The 21250-nt window shown below is 35.8% G+C and overlaps 1 protein-coding gene across 13 annotated transcripts in view; it reads right to left on the bottom strand.

The window, feature by feature from the left end:
• Window positions 1-21250, bottom strand: part of MYCBP2 (MYC binding protein 2) — a 172317-nt gene that overhangs the window by 133093 nt on the left and 17974 nt on the right. For all 13 annotated transcript variants that reach the window (XM_058829727.1, XM_058829743.1, XM_058829768.1 and 10 more), the window contains exons 2-7: window positions 16374-16449; window positions 8361-8576; window positions 3524-3677; window positions 2043-2239; window positions 1588-1830; window positions 1241-1312 (exon numbers count right to left, since the gene is read on the bottom strand). In XM_058829727.1, coding sequence (XP_058685710.1) covers window positions 1241-1312; window positions 1588-1830; window positions 2043-2239; window positions 3524-3677; window positions 8361-8576; window positions 16374-16449 — 958 coding nt within the window. The remainder of the gene's footprint in view (window positions 1-1240; window positions 1313-1587; window positions 1831-2042; window positions 2240-3523; window positions 3678-8360; window positions 8577-16373; window positions 16450-21250) is intronic.

Here is a 21250-nt window from a genome sequence, read left to right as displayed (position 1 = left end):
AAGCATTAAAGTAGACAGAAAAGTTTCAATCTAAAAATAACTAATGTGATGAAGTACGAAAAATCGCCTGAATTTAAGTTAACCAAGCACCTGAAGGGAAATACACTAAGGACACATTTTATCTCTCTGATGGACACATAACTAGCAGTAAGTGCAAGTTACATACCTTTCTATAATAAATATAGCCCCAGAATGACACTTGTCCAAACTGCAGAGCCTTTGGCTACAGCCACTGTATGAGTGCATACACCTGTACAAGCCTGCTCTCAAAAAGCACCACATATATTTATAGTTATGGACAGAATGTCCAAACATGTAACACTATATAATGAAACTACACGAATCCTGTTCCTTCCTAAACTAATAACACAGGCTCCGGAATGAATGCATCCACACCCATTTGTTTTGTGCCAGTGTACCATTTGGTGATCTGCTTTTACATTAAATAAAACCAGATTTCATGTGTTTGTGTATATATACACAGAGTATAAGTGCAGTGAAAGAACAATACTTGTAATGAACAATTTTACTTCAAAAGCATGGCAAGGAGTACACTAAAAATCATACTAGGACAATGAGATCACAATTAATAGTAAATATACAATAAATTAAGTAAATTAATTATTCTCTGAAATGTATTTTTGGTATGTTTTGAGGGATTTTTATAATGAATAATAAAGGTTAAGAAAAAATGGTTGATATTCCAGAAACTAACTCTAAAAAACCCCAAACCATCCAAATATAGTTAACTCTGCAATGATAGTGTCAATGATTATCTCCAAGTATTGTTTACATAAGCTCAATTCTCCCCATTCAATACAGCATTTCCTTATTTTACTGCAGATGTTTTAACATCAATTTCTTTTCATAAACAGGCATTTCAAATATTTTTTGCATGATTGTTGCAACGGCACTTTTTTGTATCCACTGACATGCACTTAGAAACACAGATCAATTGCCTGTACAGTTCATAAACTGATATACTAAACCATCATATTTTGCAAGTCTTTACAGTGACAACACAAAGCAAGGATGCTCCATTATTCCTTTCTACATGCCAGTACAATCATATGTACATCATCTTCCATAATTTAGAAACTAGTACCCATTTTTTTTTTTATAATGAAAGCCAAAGGAATAATAAAATATCCATGTAAGCTTACTCTAAGCCAGGGTCTACTTAAAGTACTCACGAGGGATAAGAAGGGTTGCACATTTTATATTTTAAGTATTCACCTACCTGAGCATAGCCTAACCAAGACTTTTTTTCTTTTCTGTTTTTGATGCGAGATGTAGAATTGTATATGTGGCCCTGAAAAGCAAAAAAATTCCATCATTTAACAAATACCAGAGTGAAAAGTCAACACAATCATTTCACCTGTCAGTAATGTCTTCAACCATATTGTGAAGTGAAAATTCTAAGAAAATTTTGTCAAATTGTCATAGAAATCATCAGAAAAATTTACTCAAACTGTAATAGAACTGATAATTAGTGAGCTATGTAAGATTCTCCATGGAAACAGGACATCATAAAAGTTAAATTGAAACACCAAATATCACTCATCAGACAAGAAACAGCCACATTACCCTCACTGTCCCGCTATATCCAGAGCCAATTTTGTAAAGTCCATCTTTACATAAGAGATAGAGGAAAAAACCATCACTCTGAAGTAGGCACTGGTCATCTTCATCTACAGATATTTCTTTCAATGGCCATTTGTGCATCAAGGCTGCCTTCTTTATTCCATTACTGAACCAGTCCTGGATTTGGATTTTGCCCACCAGAACTGCCTGTACACTCCGCTGAAGAGAGTTTAAAATGGTTGGCACCTAAACAGTAGAAGAAATAGTGAGTGAAAAAGATGACAATTTTTTAGATGTTGTATTTTTTGTTCTAACTCCAGCTCAAGAGAGGCAAAAATACCAACTCATCTCAAAAATAGTGGGGGGGGGAAAAGGTAACTGAATCAAACATTCTCAAAACTCATGAGAAGTACCCATTTACATAAATTCCCAGATACAGAGAAGTTTTAGTGCAAGACCTGAATAGTCTGACAAGCATGGCTGCCATTATTGGTGAGGATTGCAGAGATTGCTTGCAACGTCCTTCCTGTCTCTCCCCAGGCAGCTACCAAACTGAAGAGGCAAGCGCAGGAAAGCGCTGTCAGGGACTGTCCTGTACTGTCATTCATTCCCGTGCTACGGACAGTTATTTCCAGAAGCAGCTGGAACAGGGATTCTGCAGATAAAACACAGCCATTACACAGACAAGTCACAAAATCATACAAAACAATTCAACTATCAATGGGAAGTTAAACTAGGAAAATACATTATCTTTCCTCAGCCATTATGTTTAGAGCTCGTTTCAGACAGAAAAGTATCTCAATTAAATAAAGCTAAATTATCCTTAACTTTTCTTCTTTTCAGCCAGAAAAGATCAAGTCTGGATAATCACCACGGCCAAAGAAGAAAAACTACAAGTCCTTCTGTCACTGTGGAACACATTAACAAGAAAAAGGCCTGAAAGTGTTATTTGACCTGCCTATTCAGTCCACTCCATCACTGAGATGATGTGTAGGTCCTGACCAAACTTATCTACTCTTTATGACTATTACCCATGATGAAGCACAACCCATTTCACAGAAACAAGCATTTCAAATTAGGGCTTGAAAATTATTTTGATCACATGCTTCTTTCCAAACACTGTTGGTGGCTGAACATCTGTAACAATCAAGATGTGAACAGAAATCCACCCTTAATTTTCTTGAGTGCAGATACAACTAATCACTAAGGCAATAATCAAAGTCGTCTTTATAGTTTTTAATACTCTTCAAATCAATACATAATAAAAGCTTTCTGTAGTAAATTACTATCTTTGGAAATGGAAAACTTAACTCAAAAAATATGAAAAAATACATGAAGTCTAAAGATTTTTTTACAAGTTATTTTTAAACACAGGCTACAGCCTAGACTTCCCTGCAGTTCTATAAACAAGTAAAAACTATGAACGAGAAAAAGATAATGGGATTTTAACTTAAAGGATATAGTCAACATGCTTTCAAAGGCATCAGAAGTTCAGCTTTCATTTTCAATATCACTAAAAAGAAAATTGATTTTCAGGGAAGCTTTGGGATGGCCAGAGAAAATAAAAACAAGAATTCTGACACTCTGCTTAGCAGCTCCACATAAATTACAAAATTAAATATCTAAGCTATAGACCACAACAGCAGATTCCAAGAAGTTCACCCTAAAACTATATTCTTTCCAATAAGACTGAGTATTTTATGCTTCAGTAAGAAACTGAAACCAAATTTGTTAGGCTGTAAGGTTTCTTACTTTGTTCCAGTGAAGAAGTACTGCATACATGCAGTAAACCACAAGGAGTTTACACTCCAGAATAAAGTCAGTCAATTGACAACAAGCATCTCACTATCTCACAAATACTTGCCAAAACCCATTTTCTTCTGTCCAACATAATAACAGATGTATGTTAATAAAAATACAGTAAAAGATAAGATATTACCTAGGACTTCAGGAGGCTCTGATTGCAGGCCCTCAGGTTGCTGACCTTGGAGCACATTAAGTAGGGCTTGTAGGCTCCTGAGACACAAGGATGGGTGAGAAAATCTCGTCTCCTTTATCAATTCAAAGACTTCACACAATCCAACTTCAATGATCTAAAGAAGGACAAATTTTTCAGAACAGATGTCAATATAATATTTTTAGATCTTCACCCAAAAGAGTATATCCCAATGTTCACTGAACCAGACAATTATTCAAATAAAAATCTAACATAAAATAGTGTTAAATCAAATCAGAATCAAAATCAAGAACCCACCTATACAACTATACCAGCAAATATTACACGTAAGTCAGCTACTAGATAAAAGAGCATCTCTAAGCAGAGTAACAGTTTCCTGGAATAAGAAAGTTAAAAATTTTGCACAATAGAAGGCAAACTGTGCCTCTGAGCCCTTCTAATTTCTATCCAGTTCACACTTTGACAGTCTTCTTTCTTCTTGCTCATTAACGTGAGCCAGAAACTAGAATGGTGCTGCAACCTGGCTTCACAACCTGAATAACAATACATTAGACAGCTGAAACTGGCAGCTCTAGCACTTTCCCCTCCAAAGCCTCTGAGATTATTTTTTATATTGTGAGAAAAACAAAGATTAATTGCTTGTCACTAAAACTCCATATGTACTCATCACAGACATGCATTAAGCCAACTAATAGAACATGTTTTAAAGCCCTGTTACAGCCATCTCTAACTTTCCCTTTTAGAATTCCTGACTATTCTGAGATTACAGTCATGCTTCTCTCCACTGACTGCACTTCCTTCTCAAACTCTGTATTTAACAATGATGAAGATGAAAGACAAGAGAGGAGGGTTAGAACATTACAAATAAGCAGTTGTGTTTTAAAAACTTCACTGTGTGTTTTGGTCAGGAGCAGAGCCCCCATGTATAGAGTATTTAGCAGAGACTCGCCCCTAAGTAAAACCTATGGAAAAAGACTGAAATGTGAAAATAAATAACACTGTTAAAGCAACTGTCATTCATGCTTAAAACATGTATGCTCTGGCAGTCAGCTCTAAGTTCTACTGGATGCCTTGTCTTTGTTGACATGCAATTTGATTCATCTTTCAGAAATTATTTTACCATCTATTTTATTCTTGGAGTAAGGATAAAAACAAAACCAAGTCAAATCTTCAAAGCACAACAGCAATTTTCCTCTGCAAATTACACCTTACATTTTACACCTGCAATGGAGCAGGGGGAAAACACATGCATGGAATCTACAGGGAAAAAAACTATCAACATAATAATGGAATAATGTTTTTCCAGGATTCAAAACTCACCATCATCCTGAAGGCTAAAAAATAAAATACACTGTAGTACATTTTTAGAAATGCCCTTCCTGTTCAGTTACAGTATCTTTGAAAGAAACTGCGTTTATTTTACTCTTCACAATCTTCAGAGAGAAGACCTCATCTAAGAGCTGACAGAGGCAGCTGGAGAAAGTAGGGAACACAGTGGAAAAAAAACTTTGGTGAATTGCAGTAGGAATCAGTAAGATTTAGCTCTGCTGGGGTGTTTGTCAATTCTGGTTTGGGTTTTGGGTTGATTTTTAAATACCTGAGACCAAGAGCCTGGGTAGGCTTCATAAAACAGATATATTCACCTTAATATCTCCATATGTATATCTTATACATGTGAATCTACATCTCTCCTCCAAATTGTGCTCTGAAGGACAGAATAAGCAAATAGTTCTTTTCAGAACATCTTAAGCTTTTTCTCACTGCTCTCTGAAGGGTTTTTGAGCCAAAACAAGCACTGCTGCTTCAGCTTCTGTGTCACAGCCTGACTGCTCTTACTGATGCTCGCTGTACAGCCAACTCTCCCATTCCCTTTGCAACCCCTTCAAGATCAAAAGTCTAGGACCACTTAACAAAAGGTACCCAAAATTTTTAGCCTGGATGCAGACATTGTGACTTCTAACTAATTCCTAAAACCCCTCCTATTTCATCTTGAAGTCTTATCTACACTCTTGTTTTATCTTTTCTCTCATAGCATTGTGAGTATTATAACCAATGCTCACATTTCTATACTCAAAATTACATGCCATTCTGAATTAATTTGTGTTACATACATACACAAACAAAAGAACATTTACAAAGGAAAGAGTCTCCTAATGAATTTTAGAAGACTTAAAGTGAGTCAGTCTCTAAAGAAAGTAATTATTTGTCTTTTATTTTTTGTTATAACTTAAAATTCTTAATTTTTGCTTAAGGTTATTAGCAAAATTTATAGAAGTGCAGGAACAAAGAATATTTAAGTCAGCTAATTCCACGTTAATCACTTCAATCCAGTATTTGTTCCTTTTAATACAGGGCTTTTGTGGATCATTTGTAATTCAGTGTTAATTTTAAAATTGGGGGGGACTGAGGGTGAAGAGTGTGTGTCTTCTTTATTCTGCAAATTACAAATCTTATCAACAGAATTGAATATACTCCATTTTAAATAGAGAGAATTCCTCATCATTAGCTAAAGTACTAAACAAATAAGGTAGCAAATAAATATGTCAGACCAAGGCAAGTATTTCTTAGAAACCAAAAATATAAAGCTATCAAAGCAAGCTACTAAACTAATTGAACACAACCGAAACACGATTTTTTTTGTTGTGCTAATATCTGAAGGGCAGCAAAGTCTGTCTCAATATCAGAAACAACTGTTCTCACACTTATTATAGAAATTGCATAGGACTTCTGATTTCAAAATACATTCTACTTAAAGGCTTCAATAAACCTGACTTCCTCAAGTTTAATATCTGAAAGAAAAAATATTTGAATAGAACACTCAAAGTCACCCTAAGCTGCGTAAAAATGTACGCTAAGCTACTCTAAAAATATAGAATGTTTTCAACTTACTCTCAATTAAACAGAAAATCACCAACACACCAAGGACTACACTCTGGAGAATCTGTAAAAGCACAAACCTTATCTACACTTTTTTTAATCTTTCACCTCACTGTCAAACTCAAAAAACATCAGTATTCTTTTTGATAAACTAACAATTACTATCAGAAATTTATCTTGTAAATATTGTAAACGTTAGAAACTTTATAACTTTCTTCTTTACAGTTAAGCTCTACACAGTATTGTTCATTAACATGAGACAGACACTGTATCCAGGATTCCTAGACACTCACATAGTCCCTAGAAGTTTTATTACATGTGAGACAGTTCCAAGCAGATGCTTTTTTCAAAAGCACGAATGCAAGTCCAATTGTTATGTCCAAGTGATCTAAACAAGCCACCACTACCTAGATAGTTATGAAAAATACTGAGATTGTATCAGGCATCTAAACATATTTTTGAACCAAAAATTCTCAAATTGGATATTTTGTAGACTCTTTACTAAAAATTAACAGTTTGAAAACATACTGATTTTCACTAATTTTATATGTGCTATACTGAACGTAACAAAATCTCAACCATTTTCCATTTTGAGTGTTTGTCTGCAGTTTCCCTATCATTTTTTCTAAGCCATCATCTTCCTAAAACTGCTGCTTCTCCAAGTCTCTTTGTAATAAACTGTACAACACAATACCAATGCTTTGGCTTCCACATGAAAATCTTCTGTCCCTATCACTAAAATCTCATCCTTCTTGGAGCCTCTTTTAATTTCAACATCTCTTTAAAATACCATCCCATTCTCTATAAATGCTAATAGCTACATTGCCTTTTACTTAAAATTAAGCATCTAGAAGCACTTGCTGATTAATTTGATACAATCCACAAGGACTCAGATGTAGTTCTTAAACAGTGCTGACTTTATTTCTAGTGACCACATATTTTGCAATCATCAATCACGAAATTTCAGCTGGCTGACTTGGTTACGCTTCTCTGCAATTTGCCACCACTATTTTCTGGAGTGCTAACTTTGCCCTTCAGATAATAACATCTAAATGCAATCATCTATAAAATCTTAATCTTCTAAGCCACTCAAACATTCTACATAACCACAGCTGCAACCACATTTTTAATTCAGTATTTTTATTGGTTTTAGAGCAAATATAAACAAGGGAACTTAATCTGAATATGCTTTTTAGATTCAGAAGGACAACGAAACAAAGCACGATTCATAGCATTGATAAGGTAGCAACGAACAAAACTACATAGTTTTGTAATAGTAAAAAAAAAGTGAATCAACAAATTGAAAAAAATAAGAAAATCAGTATAAAGTCCTATATTTCTGATTTTCCAACATTACTCCTACCATAAGCACAGAGGCAGCCAATAGTAAAAATCCACTCTAACTGTTCAACTGTAGCATCAAAATCTTAACATGCATTAAAATCTGGAGCTGTCAGTACCGCTAAGGGCACCAAAGCCAAAGAAGGGAAAGAATAATTGACAGTTACAATTACATGCATATCCAGCAAAACATCTTTGGAACCATTCCACCAAATGATTTCCATTATTACAAAGACTTACTCTTTTTGAAGGGTAAAGCAAAATAAAGTACCCTTTACCAATGAGCTGTAGCCCCTCAGAGATATCAGTGCTGCCTTATTTGCATAATTTCTGTACAGATTTTGAGTCTTTAGGCGTTCAAGTACCAGCACTTCTAAAGAGGTGCAACTTGAGGGTTTACTTGACTTTTAATCAACTTTATTTTGGTCAGGTACATAGATCATCCTAATTCATCACATGATTCTGAACTAGATGGACTACAAATAAAACTACATCAGTGTTTTAATCAGCTGGCTTATACTGTTGCTCTCTAATCCCCAAAAAGAACATACCAGGCTTAGATGACATACATGGCACACTTTAAGTGCTATCAGTTACTTGCCTTTGGAAGTTTAATAGGTGGCTCTTTGGGCTCCTCTTCTTCATCACTGTCCGAATCCCCACTCTGGACACTGTTCTTTGAAGCCAAAGACACAGACGCTTCCTTTTTCTGCCACTCCAACACACAATGGCGGACATTGCAGTAAACATTAAAAGCTGAAGGATTGCTATGTAATCTGATATCTGGTATGGTTATTGTATTCTCTAGGTTTTCAGTCTGAAAAACAAGATTGGTTTTAATTTTACTTTATTAGTTTAGTTAAGTATCAAGCTTCGCTAAACATAAATGATCTCAACAGTCCAAATAATTTTGACAGATCAAATTACTTCCAAACTGGAGACAACTTTCCTGCTGAAGTGCCAGTTATATTTCAGGAAGGGAAGAAAGGAAAGAGGAAGAAATTCCAATAGATTCCACCTAGCTTTAGTCTCTACCTCTAAAAACTTGATGAGAATGCTGGGACTAAAAATGAAAGCAGCTCAAGCTACAGAATGGTCCAAACCTGTGCCACAGTGATAAGAGTAGCAGAATCAAGCTTTATTTACTCAACAACAGTCTGTATTGAGGGTTTTAATTATAACTGATTTTTAAAATGCATGACTTGTTATTCTAGTTGTTAGTTTTAACCTGCTGGTAAATAATAAAAATTCAAGCTGCTTGTTAAACATATACTAGAAATTAAGGAAACCCACTTATTTTGTCATTACATATAAACTGATGCCACGTTTAAAAGCTCCTGTCAGGATACTGCAGGTAATCTTTTTGAGAATAATAATCTAACAGACTAATTACTAAGTAAAGAAATCAAGGCCTATGACTTAACAGGACAACATTCTGTTTTCAGAAGCCCTGAGCCACAAAGTATGACCTGAGAAATTATTCTGAGAAACTACCACAACCCTGGCCCACCTTGGTACCTGCTACTGGTGTATTATTGCCAGTCTTGGCCAAGACACCAAGAAGCCCTTGTGAGGCTGTCACTGGACTCAAAAAAATAAGAAAAAAACATTTCTTAAAAAAAAATTTAAAAAATCTGCTCTGTACTTTCCCAGTCTGCAACACTAAAATGGGAGAGGAGGTATGACTGACTTGAAAAAACAGGACTCCACAACAATTTATTCCCAGGCAAGGTCACTCTTATAACCTGTCCCATCTCTTATACAGCAAAGATCAGGCTAGTTTGAGCATAGGCTCTGAAAACTGGACTTCAGGTATATGGGAGGAAGCAATTCTCTGTAACACCCTGCTGTAGACAAAGGGCACAAAGACCATGTAAAGAGAGAAGGTCCAGGTTAAGTGTGCAGGACAAATTTGCTTGACCATGCAAGGCAAAATTTGGGGGATTATTAGGTCAGACAGACTCAGGGTCATGACTAATTTCACAAGGTCATTTTGGTTTCTTTCTTGTATTCTTGAGGGATAGGGGGAGGAGTGGCACAGTGAGAGTGGAAGCTTTTGGGGCTTTTTTTTTTGGTATTATTTATAGGGTATTAATATTGTCCATTGCCACATTCATCTGGCACAAAATTACATAGTGAATTATACTACAGTGATTTGAAACAGATCACTAACAGTAGTGATAGGAAAGAGAACATTAAACTCACAGAAGAGGTAAAAGAAATTTGAGAACCAGTGAACTGGGTAATATTTTAATGGGGTGATTTATTTTTTTTACAATATGGTTGCCACAACTTTCTACATCAAAAACATTTTTACCTGCACATACATTTTTACTAATGCCAGAAATAACACACGACTCTAAACTAGACCTTTTAACACTGTATATTACAAAGCATAACAAAAGAAGTCAAAATCACTTGAAAATATTTCATTGTTTACATAGTCCCTATTTTTGACTATAATACTATTCTGGCTGTACTGGTATATATTTGCCCATCCTTCCTCTTCATTATTACTAAAGTTACTGCAAGTTAGAATGTTAAAAAGCAATGCTTTATTATGTAACCTATTTTATAAAACACAGATTTATGTGTTAATTTTTCTCACCTGCATCAGTGTTAGTACTAAGCACAAAAATACAAATATAAAGAAGGAGGAAAAAGAAAAAGCTGGAAAAAATTCCATGCATCATACTCAAGTTCGGCAGGTTATTTTCTTTAGCTCAACAGAACTTCTGTTGTTAGGGACTGAAAGACACCAAAGTTTAGTCTTTGTTCAGCATTAATATCTTTGAAATAGTAGAGCCCCTATTAAAAACCCCACAGTATTAATCAGTGCAATAACCCAAGGTACAACCCCATGTTATTCAAGTATCAAATTGTATCAAAATAAATTGGGCTTGACCGCACTGAAAATGAGCTCCTACATACTCTCAAGTTTATTTGACACCAGAAAACTGAACACATATAAGATGTAACTCCTCTGTATAACCAAACATCCATACACATTACCCCAAAAGCTTTTGCAGCTCCTGTTAAGGCAAATACATTGTTTAAGCTTTCAGCTTTAAAGCCAGTGCAGTAGAATGGCAGTGGTTAAATTCCTTAGTAAACTTAGTTTACTAAAGTTTTTTACTGAAAGTTACAGAAAGAGAAAGAGATATTTCAGAGGCTCCAGATATTTATCTGAAAGCTCACATATCCAGTTAATATCACATATTTTAATTGTAATAAATATAATTGTTATGAGTTTCCATTCCAGTTCTTTCTTGTCAGTTCAGCTAAGTCTTTGATCCAGAAGAGCCTAAATTCTGGAGCTCATATAATCTCATTTGAAACAGATTGGCCAAACTGTTAAACCAGCACAGATAATTTTAAACATTACAGTGCTAGATAAAATCAATGCCTGCTTTCTTGCCTGTTAATAACAAGGTGATTCATTTTCAGAAGTAAACTCCTTATTCTCAATACTTTACAACTATTAGCCAGTAAGCACTTTTAACTACTCTATCTCCTGTGTTCAGTGTTTTGCTTTTCTATAACAGTGCATGAACAATACTTAGAATAAACTGATCTCCTACCCAGACTTCAGTATAGCACAACATCCTACAGAAACTTCATCATAAGGTAAAGAACACTGATGTCAATTATGATGGATTTGCTTAAGTCTAAGGGGCTTTAACTACTATACTTATAGTTGCTATGTCTTCAAAACATACATCTGTCCAAAAGTAGATGTATATAAGCATCCCTTTCATACATTTTCTTTATGTAAGGTAAGAATGGAGCTGATGACAAAAGCAGTGAAACTTTCTGCCCCTCTAATGCAAATGCTCATTCAGTGAGCAGCTTTTTTTGTTGTGTTGTGTGAGGAAAGTATTCAAAATATTGGAATTGTTTTTCCATGTGAAACAAGTGTTCTTCCTTTCCAGATACCTAACTTCACTGAGGTCAGATGAACTGAACAAGTCAGAAAGCTGGGATGTAAATTCATCCCGTCATCACCTAAACATTTACTTTTCTGCAGCTAATGAATACCTTCTACACAGCCATAAGAACTTCCCCAATACCATCGGACTCATGATAACACCTGTACAATCTTGCTGCTGACTCATGGATTTTGAGGTGGAATAGACCAGGAATAAAACCTAACCAATACCTCTACCTACAGAACCTCACTTAGTAATTCTTTTATCAAACTAATAAAGTCTACTTTAAGTTACAATTCTCTTAATGATACGTTTCAAGTTGGCACAAAACACATCTACATTACCAAAAAGAACAGCAGAACATTAAACTGAAATATTAGTCAAATTCTAAGTCACTAAAGCAATTTATTAATTTTACACATATCTAGAGTTATTAATAGTCCAAACAGACTGCTCCTAATCTATAGGATAAATTATTTCAGAAAGAAACAGTGCCTTACATCTTGTTTTCATGGTGTAAAGAGGATCAAGATTCACATGACACTTGGGAATAGGGTGAAGAGCAACAATCACTTTCTCTACCTCTGAATGTCCTATTCTTAATGGCTACTGGAATATTGCAATCCAAAGCACTCATTAAATTTGACAACAAACTCAGCTTCCAGAGTGCCTAAGTAGAAGATGAGATGACAGTTCTATACTAGCTTTTCTCCCAAAGCATCTGGTTTCTTGGAAAATGAAATTGCTACCACTTTTTAAAAGAAGACAGTTTACAGACTACAGTTACACTGTTTGATTCAGTAGTTTTCACATAAGCTGTAACACAGTGGGATGTTCTGAATCTTCATCTCTGCTCACTTCACATCATCAAAAATTAAATGTGCACCCTCTTAAATCAAAACACATAGTGAAACATGCATTGTAAAACTTAAATATCCACCACTGGTGAACACAATTTTAATACGTGAAGATTTTATTTCTTGAGTGTTACTTTTTATTTTCTGAAAGATTAGATACTAACTTATGAGAGAAAGATCAAAGTGCAGATGCCCATACCCTGATGTCTGGCTTGTCCTTGTAAACATATAGCCCATGCTAAACGGAAGCATGAATTATGTAGGAGAGGGTAAACAGCACAGGTTTGGTTCAAAAGATAAGAGCAACCTACTCCTAGTTGTTCTTCTCAGCTTCTTGTAAAGTTCCAGCACACTCAAGGAAAGGAGTGGGAAAAACCAAAACCCTCTGGTCTCCTTTACACTTGTCTCACACAAAGAAACTTTTCCCTGAAGATGAAATACGCAGCTCATTTTCTGACCTATTTGTTTTCCTCTTGAATCAGATAACTGTAGTAATGGTTTATTCTTAGATATAATGGACATAGATATAATCTAGGAGAGGAAACTTAATCTGCTGTTAAAGATGGGTCAGGTTATAACAACCATCTGATCTAATTCATGTGCAACACTGAGAAGAGAAACTTACCAAATTCTTCTTCGGACAGTCAAAAAATCTCTTAGAAAGGGATGCCCTCTTGAGGTTGAAAGACCAATTAATACAAAAGCCACTGAAAATAATGCCAAATTGTTTGAGAATCTACATGCGTTTTTAATGAGAGTATTCATCCCAGTTGATCTGTTTTATACATCTATTCATTAGCTTACAATGAATTTGTCTGCTACATGAACTTCCCCCTTAAAGTTTTATTCCTCCTATTTGTATAAAGCTAAAAAAGTCATCGTTTAAAACTTCTGCATAAACTAAACAGGTAGATGACAACAATTTCATGTACAAGCTGTGTTTGGTGGACTCCAATGTTTTAATACCCTGCAAATAACATTATGAAAACAGAATATGATGAACTGTGGCTTTCTGTCTAAGTCTTTCTCAATCCAAGTGTCTGAAGAAGCACTGGCATGAATTAACAGCAAAGGGGGAAAATATCCAGAGTGTCTGGGGGGGGGGGGGGGGGGGGGCGGGGCTAGCAGCAATATTCGTAGAGTTGGGAAAAGTTACACAGCCTTACAATATCCTGGAGATATTATTTGCCAGAAAAAAAGAAAAAAGAAAAACGAAAAAAAAAGGGGGGGATGAGGCAGATAGGTACTGGAATCCAAGGTGCTACACCCATGTCTAACAATCTGATATTTGTTTTCTATGTAAAAGTCACTTATGTCAGCAGTGAATTTCTAAAGCCAAAATAGACTGCACCACACATAAAACTTTTATACCTCCATTTAAAAAATAGATACTAAACCACAAACCAAAAATTAGTGATAGTTCAAATACCAGCAATCATAACACAACCCAGCTTAGAAACAGAATAAGGCTCAAACTACTAGGATCTGTTAAACACCGATTAGTTTTATATCTAAAATATTCTAATATTTAATGCTTAAATGGTGGAAACAATTTTCTCCCAGTTGCTCAACAATTACTTCTCTTTAAAAGTTGTCACCTCTTACACTACTCAATCATTTTCAGTAAGCACAGGATATAAAAAACAAATTTTTGGGTTCCTCCATCTTATTCTTGATTTAAGGCCCTCTCTGCCTCTACTATATTCAGAGAAAGCTTCCATCTTTGTTCAGACTGAAAGACCTGGTTTCTTAAAAAAAAAAAAGATGCACACAAACTCTACTGCTCAGAATGTCCAGTAGTGAAAGACTTTTCAATCTGCTCTATTTTAAAGCTTCCAAATGGAAGCTCACATTTTCCTGACAATAGGCACGTCCATTTTCAGACATTCCAGGGCAAAAATAATCACTGTGCTGATTCTGCCATTGTAAGCAACGGGATGCACTGAAAAGTACATAAAAAACAAAACTAAAAAAATGTTCCCATAACAAACCAACTACAAAAAAAAAAAAAAAAAATCAACAAAATCACCCCACTTTGTCAGTTTCATAATCTCAAGATATGAAGCTGGTTTTATCTAGCTTTCTCTTCTCAGCCACATTTTTCAGGAAATACACAATTTTTTGCTATCATGCAGAAATAAGCGGGAGTGCCTTTCTGTACCTGAGTCACACAGAATGAAGACAAATGTTCTAATGGTCGACCCTGGTCTGCCTCAAACACTGTTTAGAATAATGGCATCAGTTAAAAACATATGAAAACCCATTATGACTTTAAAAAATATAAATCACAACGCTTCAAGTAGAAACTGACTTAAACCCAAGAAAAATCTTGAGAACAACCTTCCATAGGGATGAGGTGAGGAGATTATCAGTTGGTGCCATAGCCGTAACTACTCACAAGGACGAGCCTTTAGTATGTCCACATTGTTTTGGCCAAGGATCCTGCCACTCTATTTATCCAATGCAACTAAGAACTACATCTGACTGTTAAGCTTGTGAACAGCCATTCTGTATTTAGCTTTCTACTTGGCAGTAAAACTAGGGCCCCACCACCAGGACGGACAAGGGTCCCTTTATAGAGTAACAATGATCAAAGCTGAACAGTTACCTTATTTTAAAAACACAAGTTTCTGTCACCAGACAGAACACACACACTAAGTACATTCTGCAAAATTTCTTCCAATTTCTAACTTGGTTTTCTTTGTTGACAGTGGGTTGTTAAAAGTCATGGAGAGGACAGAGCTAAAACTTCTTATAGCAACTGGAGAAACAACTGAGAAATTTAGTTTGGACCACAAATACAGTGTACAGTGTACAAGTTCAGTGTACAGTGCTGAGAACAGAAATTAAAATAAGCTCCTTCTATACCATAGTCTGAAGCTGCACTACTTGAGATAAGCAGAATAATCTGGTAAGTCTCCAAAAAGTCAATACCAAATGAATAGATAGAGGGTTTGCTTCACCCTCCCAACGTCATCTGTCTTAAGATACAGTAACTACATGAGGTTTGGCAAACAGGGATAAGATGGTCAAGTGGTTCTACAGTGCATTTATATTACAAGGACATTCAGCTGACTAAAAAGTGTTTTCACTGGATATTTCAATGGTTCTGTACTTCAGAACCATTCCAAAAATGAGCTCTCTCTTTACTGCCTTCATGCCTGCAGCAAACCTTCATGAAAATCCCTCCAAGACTCTAGCTTAAATAGAGAAATAATAGCTCTCTGATCGAGAAAGAATACAGCACAGCAGTATTTTAAAATAGCACCACTTGTACATAAGTTTATTCTCTCTAAAGAATAAAGACAAACTTTTTTGTTAAGTTCACTGTATGGTTCCCATGCATTTGAAGTGATGGAAGGCAAGGATTACATGGGGAGAAAATATTAATAGAAACACTTAGGTGTCATTTATTACATTTTCATTATTACATTTTAGTACATTTATTACATTCTTCCATTATGGAAGAATTTTCAGAGGTAACTCTGGAGTCCTTAGACTGCTCCCTTTCTTTGTAGATCTAAATCTTTGTAGATCTAAAAATTTACCTCTAAGATCAGTATGTTCAGCTACACTTAGGGTTTAGGAACTGGAGAACTAAGAACACTGTTCATATGATTTCCTGTTGAACATCAGTAGCAAAAGCAGTTGAGTAAGGTTAACAATGGTATCACAGTCATAGGATATGGTAAACAGACAATACTGGTCTACTATTAACTCCTCTAAACAAACAAGTTGTTAGTCCCACTCATGTTTTCTTACATTTCTCTCAACTGAAGTTACTGTCATTTTTGAGTCAAAACTTTGTCAGGTTAGCTGCAAACTTACCTTGTTGCGTGTTTTTACTTTCAATTTAGTCTTCTGTTTTCTTTTCAACTTTTTCTTGCTAAAAAGTTTCTTACTTCTGAAAAAAAAGGAAAAAAAAGCAATGAGAACAAAATAAATGAACCCCCTTCCATACCTCATGGTAAAAAGCACAGAGGGAAAAAATGTCAGAAGTGCTCTAAAATTTTTCCTCATAAGCAAAGAGAATAAACACAGGTAAAATTTCAGAGTATAAATCACAATACAAAGCACTTAAAATTGTGCTTTCCTAATGTTCCAATGAATTATGGGCCTTTACTCCCATCAATTTAAGCTAGGAGAGAAACAAGTCCCTGAGCTTTCTGTTGGCTTACCCTATTGTTTCCATTACAAGTTTGTTAGTGCCACAGCAGTGCTAGAAGCAAGAATTATTGACAATTCTCATAAAACAACCTGTTAGCACAGATCACTGCTTTATGAAGTCTTTATCACATAAAGATTCAAGCCTTCCAATACAAAAAGTAAGCTTTAAAAATATATCATTTAGCAGAAGATTTAGTTGATGGAAGGAACCGCAGTTTCTTTACCTTTTGTTTGGACTTTTTCCACCCTCTCCTTATAGACTTAATGTCCATCCTTTTACATTACAGAGCTAGCTAACACACACTTCCCTAAGTTCTTTTAATTCTCTCCTGCCCACACCTCATTCCCATGACACTCTTTTTCTCCTGCATTTTACTTCCCAGTAAAAAAGAAAAGACAAGATACAAAAAAGACACCACATGCACGTACACTTGTTCTGTTACCATCACTGAGATTACTCAGTGGTTTTCAAGATTATAAGTCCTCCAAAAACAAAAAAAAAGTCCTATGTTACCTATGCAGCATTCAGCTCACCTTATACAGGACTTCAAGCAACAGCGACTAACATTCCTCTGTACCACAAACTTAACCCAAACAGCTTACAGTTCAGATTAGCTGAAAAATAAAACTATTACATCTAAAAATCACAGGCAGTGTGGAGCTGTATTTTCAGTAACAGACTGAGAATCTGAAGAATCTTAATATTTTATTCAAACACATTTGTTTTGAATAAAAATTCTGAGGTTCTAAAAGCACAGTGGTTACCGTCCTGTACAGCACTCAGACTGCAAGAATACAAAAGTCTCATGGTCCAGCAGTTAAAAGCTGGAAAAACTGAAGCCTGACCAACGGCAAGCAGCGAGAATACAAGCTCAAACAAGGAATTCCTGTAGAGTATACCAAGAAAGCTGCCTCCTAGAAACTTCCCTACTTTTCCCCTCTTGACCTATAGTAAGAGGAAGGTATGTTCCTCAAGACACTTCCTGCAGAAACAAACCAAGTCACCACTTTTCTTATAAGGAACAAACACCATTATCCTGGAGTTAAAAGAACTGATGCAGTGAGCAGGAATTCCCCCATCATCCCCAGGAAGTTAAAGCTTACAAAGAGAATGGAGGTGACTGATCAAGGTTCCCCCAACAGCTAAGTTTCAATAGGTAACAGTATATAAGCTATGTAAGAAGCAAGGAAAAAAAACTTCATATAACCTTTACTGCTCAAATTTCAACAATCAAACTCCATAGTCCAACTCACTATTAAGTTTTTCTTCCTTATTAGCATTTAATGCAGTTAATTCTTATTCTGCTGTCAAACACAAAGGACAGCGCAGTCCCTTCCATTCTGTACCCACTCAATCTTCTTCTCTAGACCTAACGACCTTTTATGAAACTTGCACCACAATTTTCAGTTTAAAAGTCCTGATGAAAGTATCTTCTGGGTTCTCTCAGTCCATACCACACATAAATCAGGCTGACCAAAGCCGAAAACAATACTTGTTTGCTATTAGGAAGAGGAAAAAGAAATGTCTCATATGCCTCCAAGGTCACACTTTTAACTGCATTCCAGTCAATATGGCGTAGCAGACCTATTTAACCCAAACTAGCATGAAAACATTTCCCTGCAACCCTCAAAAGTGAGTTTCCAATACTCTTTATCTATCTGTGCTAATAATTATGCCTCTTAAACACAGTATGATTAGCACTAACCACAGACAACTTGATAAGCATAGCTTTTTTGTTTTTGTTTTAAGAGATACTAATTCAAGTTGCCAAGACATTTCAAATTTAATCCTTCCTGCCAAAATCCTTGAAAACTCTCCAAATTTGTTACAATCTGCAAACATTATAAACACTTTTTCATCTTGTAAATATTTCACTGGACCAGTCCCTGTAATTTTTGCAAGTATTTCTTTGTGTTTACAAATACATCTGAAAAAACCCAAAAATTAAGCCTTTTTCCTCCCCCCAAGATTGGGCTCATTTCCATAGTAACAAAACCTCTGCCATTTGGCACATTACCTTCATTTGTCATGACACCTACACAATTTCTACACAATTTTTTTTTCCAATTAGCAAACAGGAAAGATCAGCAATGGGTTTACTGATGGTGCTGAGATCTCCATCATTCATACAACAACCATTAAAGATGCTGCAAGTAGCAGCACAGTCTGACTGTTCCACTGTGGCAGTCTTTTATCTTCAGCAACTTTTGGACTTGAATAATTTGACACGGAAACAGTTTGGGATAGAAATGCCATAGTAAGAATCCACAATTACCTCCCAATATTTTCTAAAAATGAGTCCTCAAGGAGTTGAGAAGCTCACTTTCTTCCATATCCAAACAAACCTTCAGAACAAGTAAGCAATTCATTAATAAAAAATGTCTCATCACACTAATTTTGTAAGTGGTTCTGAGCAACTTACAATTACTACACATAACACTAATATAGTCACGATGTATCTGCACATAACAAAGATACATATGATTGTTCACAGTTCTACTGTTATATACCATAGCACTAAGATGTTTTAATATTCAGAAAAGAAGTGTAAAACATGGGCAAATATATTTATAGAAAACAATGTTAAGCAGATTATAAGTAATTTCCTGATGGAAACCACATGTGTTAATTATAAGCCCAACTCTTCTACTGCATGAAGATTAACAAGACCTGATTTGGCTCAGCTGGATTTTTTAAGCTAAATTATTAATAATATTGCTGGTTAACAATTGTAAATTGCTGCTAGCTGTCATTTGCAAAAGTCTTAATACTCTGCACTGACAATCAGCTTCCGCTGGCAAAAGGCCTTTAGCCTCCAACTTCTAACTCAGCTGTTGACACCATTTAGTTCACAGAAAACAAACACTCATTATCAGCAAATCTCAGGCAGGCTTTCTGCAAACTGTTTCAAGACATTGTAACACTGGAGACCAAATTTGGAACCGGACCACAAAGGAAGTGCAAGTCAAACGAGCACAGAGCATAAAGACACCTTGACAAAAAATACTTGTGGCAAATGGACACAAAGAAAGACTGAATGGTGCTATTACAGCCTTTACAGAAATAACTGTTGAGAGTAAAGTAAATACCTAAAATGTTCAACCCTGGAATATGAAATAATTGCTTCAAATGAAAGGCAATAAAAAAAAATAGGTTAAATAGCTGTTATATGACATGCCTGCAACTTCTAATCTGTAGTAGGAAAAGTAAAGCCATGCTTCAGTTTATTTGTTCTAAACCAGAAGTAGCGTTAGCTAGTACTTGGGACTATTTGATGCATTACTGGGGGACATTGCTCAGTTGACTCAACACCATTGCTCTTACTCTGTTTAAAAGAAATCAAGAAATGCAAACAAGAGCATCTACCCTCAAGGTGCAACAGTCTTGAACTGCAATTCATAAGCTTAAATTTAAGAGGGAAGCTTTATATGCTGAGTGTGTGTTCCTCCCCTCAATGCTGTTTCTGAATTACTCAACATGGATTAACGCTGTTAGTGTTACACCTGCACAAGGTCGTCCAGACTAAATGTTACACCAAATGTGAATCTAATGAGTGGAAAAAATATTACTCCATCTTTGCTGATGAGAATAAGAACAACAAAAGTCTTACTTAAGTGTTGTCTGATCTAAAACCTTGCTTCTGAAACATGGTACCAAAGACCACAGCTGGAACAGTAACAGACACAGTTGTTCTGTTGAATCTTTGAGTACACTTTTCAAAAATTTGTGAATTTAGTAAACCACATGCTAATACATGCTCAATTTTTTAAGACTTCCAAGTGACTTTATCTCAGTGCATTTACCTAAACTTGCTTGCTCTGGTTCAAGGGCTACTACACATCTTTGGGAAGAAGTATAATGTTGACAGGACAGGTCTAGCAAAGAGTTGCTCTGTTCAGACAAATGACAAATTCTGTTACTCTGTTTCTATAAGTGCTTATTCAACACAGTTAGCTTAAGCATTCATGGACTTGCGGAAATTCGCTTACAAAGCAGCAGCCATTCAGTAAACACTGAAAATAAAACAGTCAGGTTTGTGGTATCAAGCAATTCTTTTGTTTCCTCCATTAGGTGAACTATTTCTGCTGGTGATCAGCTTGGTTAGACAAGACACAGGAAGCATTTGCTTCTGAACAGCCCCAAGTAAAATCCCAAGCTCAGATTTTCAAGGAGACCACAACAGCAAGCTATTATCACTCATGTAGTCATCATCAAGTCTGAGAGTGTTTCATCACATCCTTATACTGGACGCAGTGACAGTGCACTTCAGTGACAGTGAAGTTCAGGAACCTGAAAGAAGGGAACAAGGATCACAGCAGGATCACAGCCCTAGACTAAGAACAGACTTCATCCATCAAGAACAACCTGTTCTTCAATCTGCTTTGAAGAATCTATGGAATACGGTTCCCTGGAGAGAAAGGGGTGCAGAAGAGCTCTCCGATGCCAGCAGTTTGGGGGAGTTGACTCAGGCTCTACACACAAGTTGCAATGCTGTATCTGGAATACCACCACCAGCTCTGGGTGCACCAGTACAAGA

Source organism: Poecile atricapillus, chromosome 1 (genome assembly GCF_030490865.1).
Source record: "Poecile atricapillus isolate bPoeAtr1 chromosome 1, bPoeAtr1.hap1, whole genome shotgun sequence".
NCBI lineage: Eukaryota > Metazoa > Chordata > Aves > Passeriformes > Paridae > Poecile > Poecile atricapillus.
This window is presented reverse-complemented; position numbering and strand designations above follow the sequence as displayed.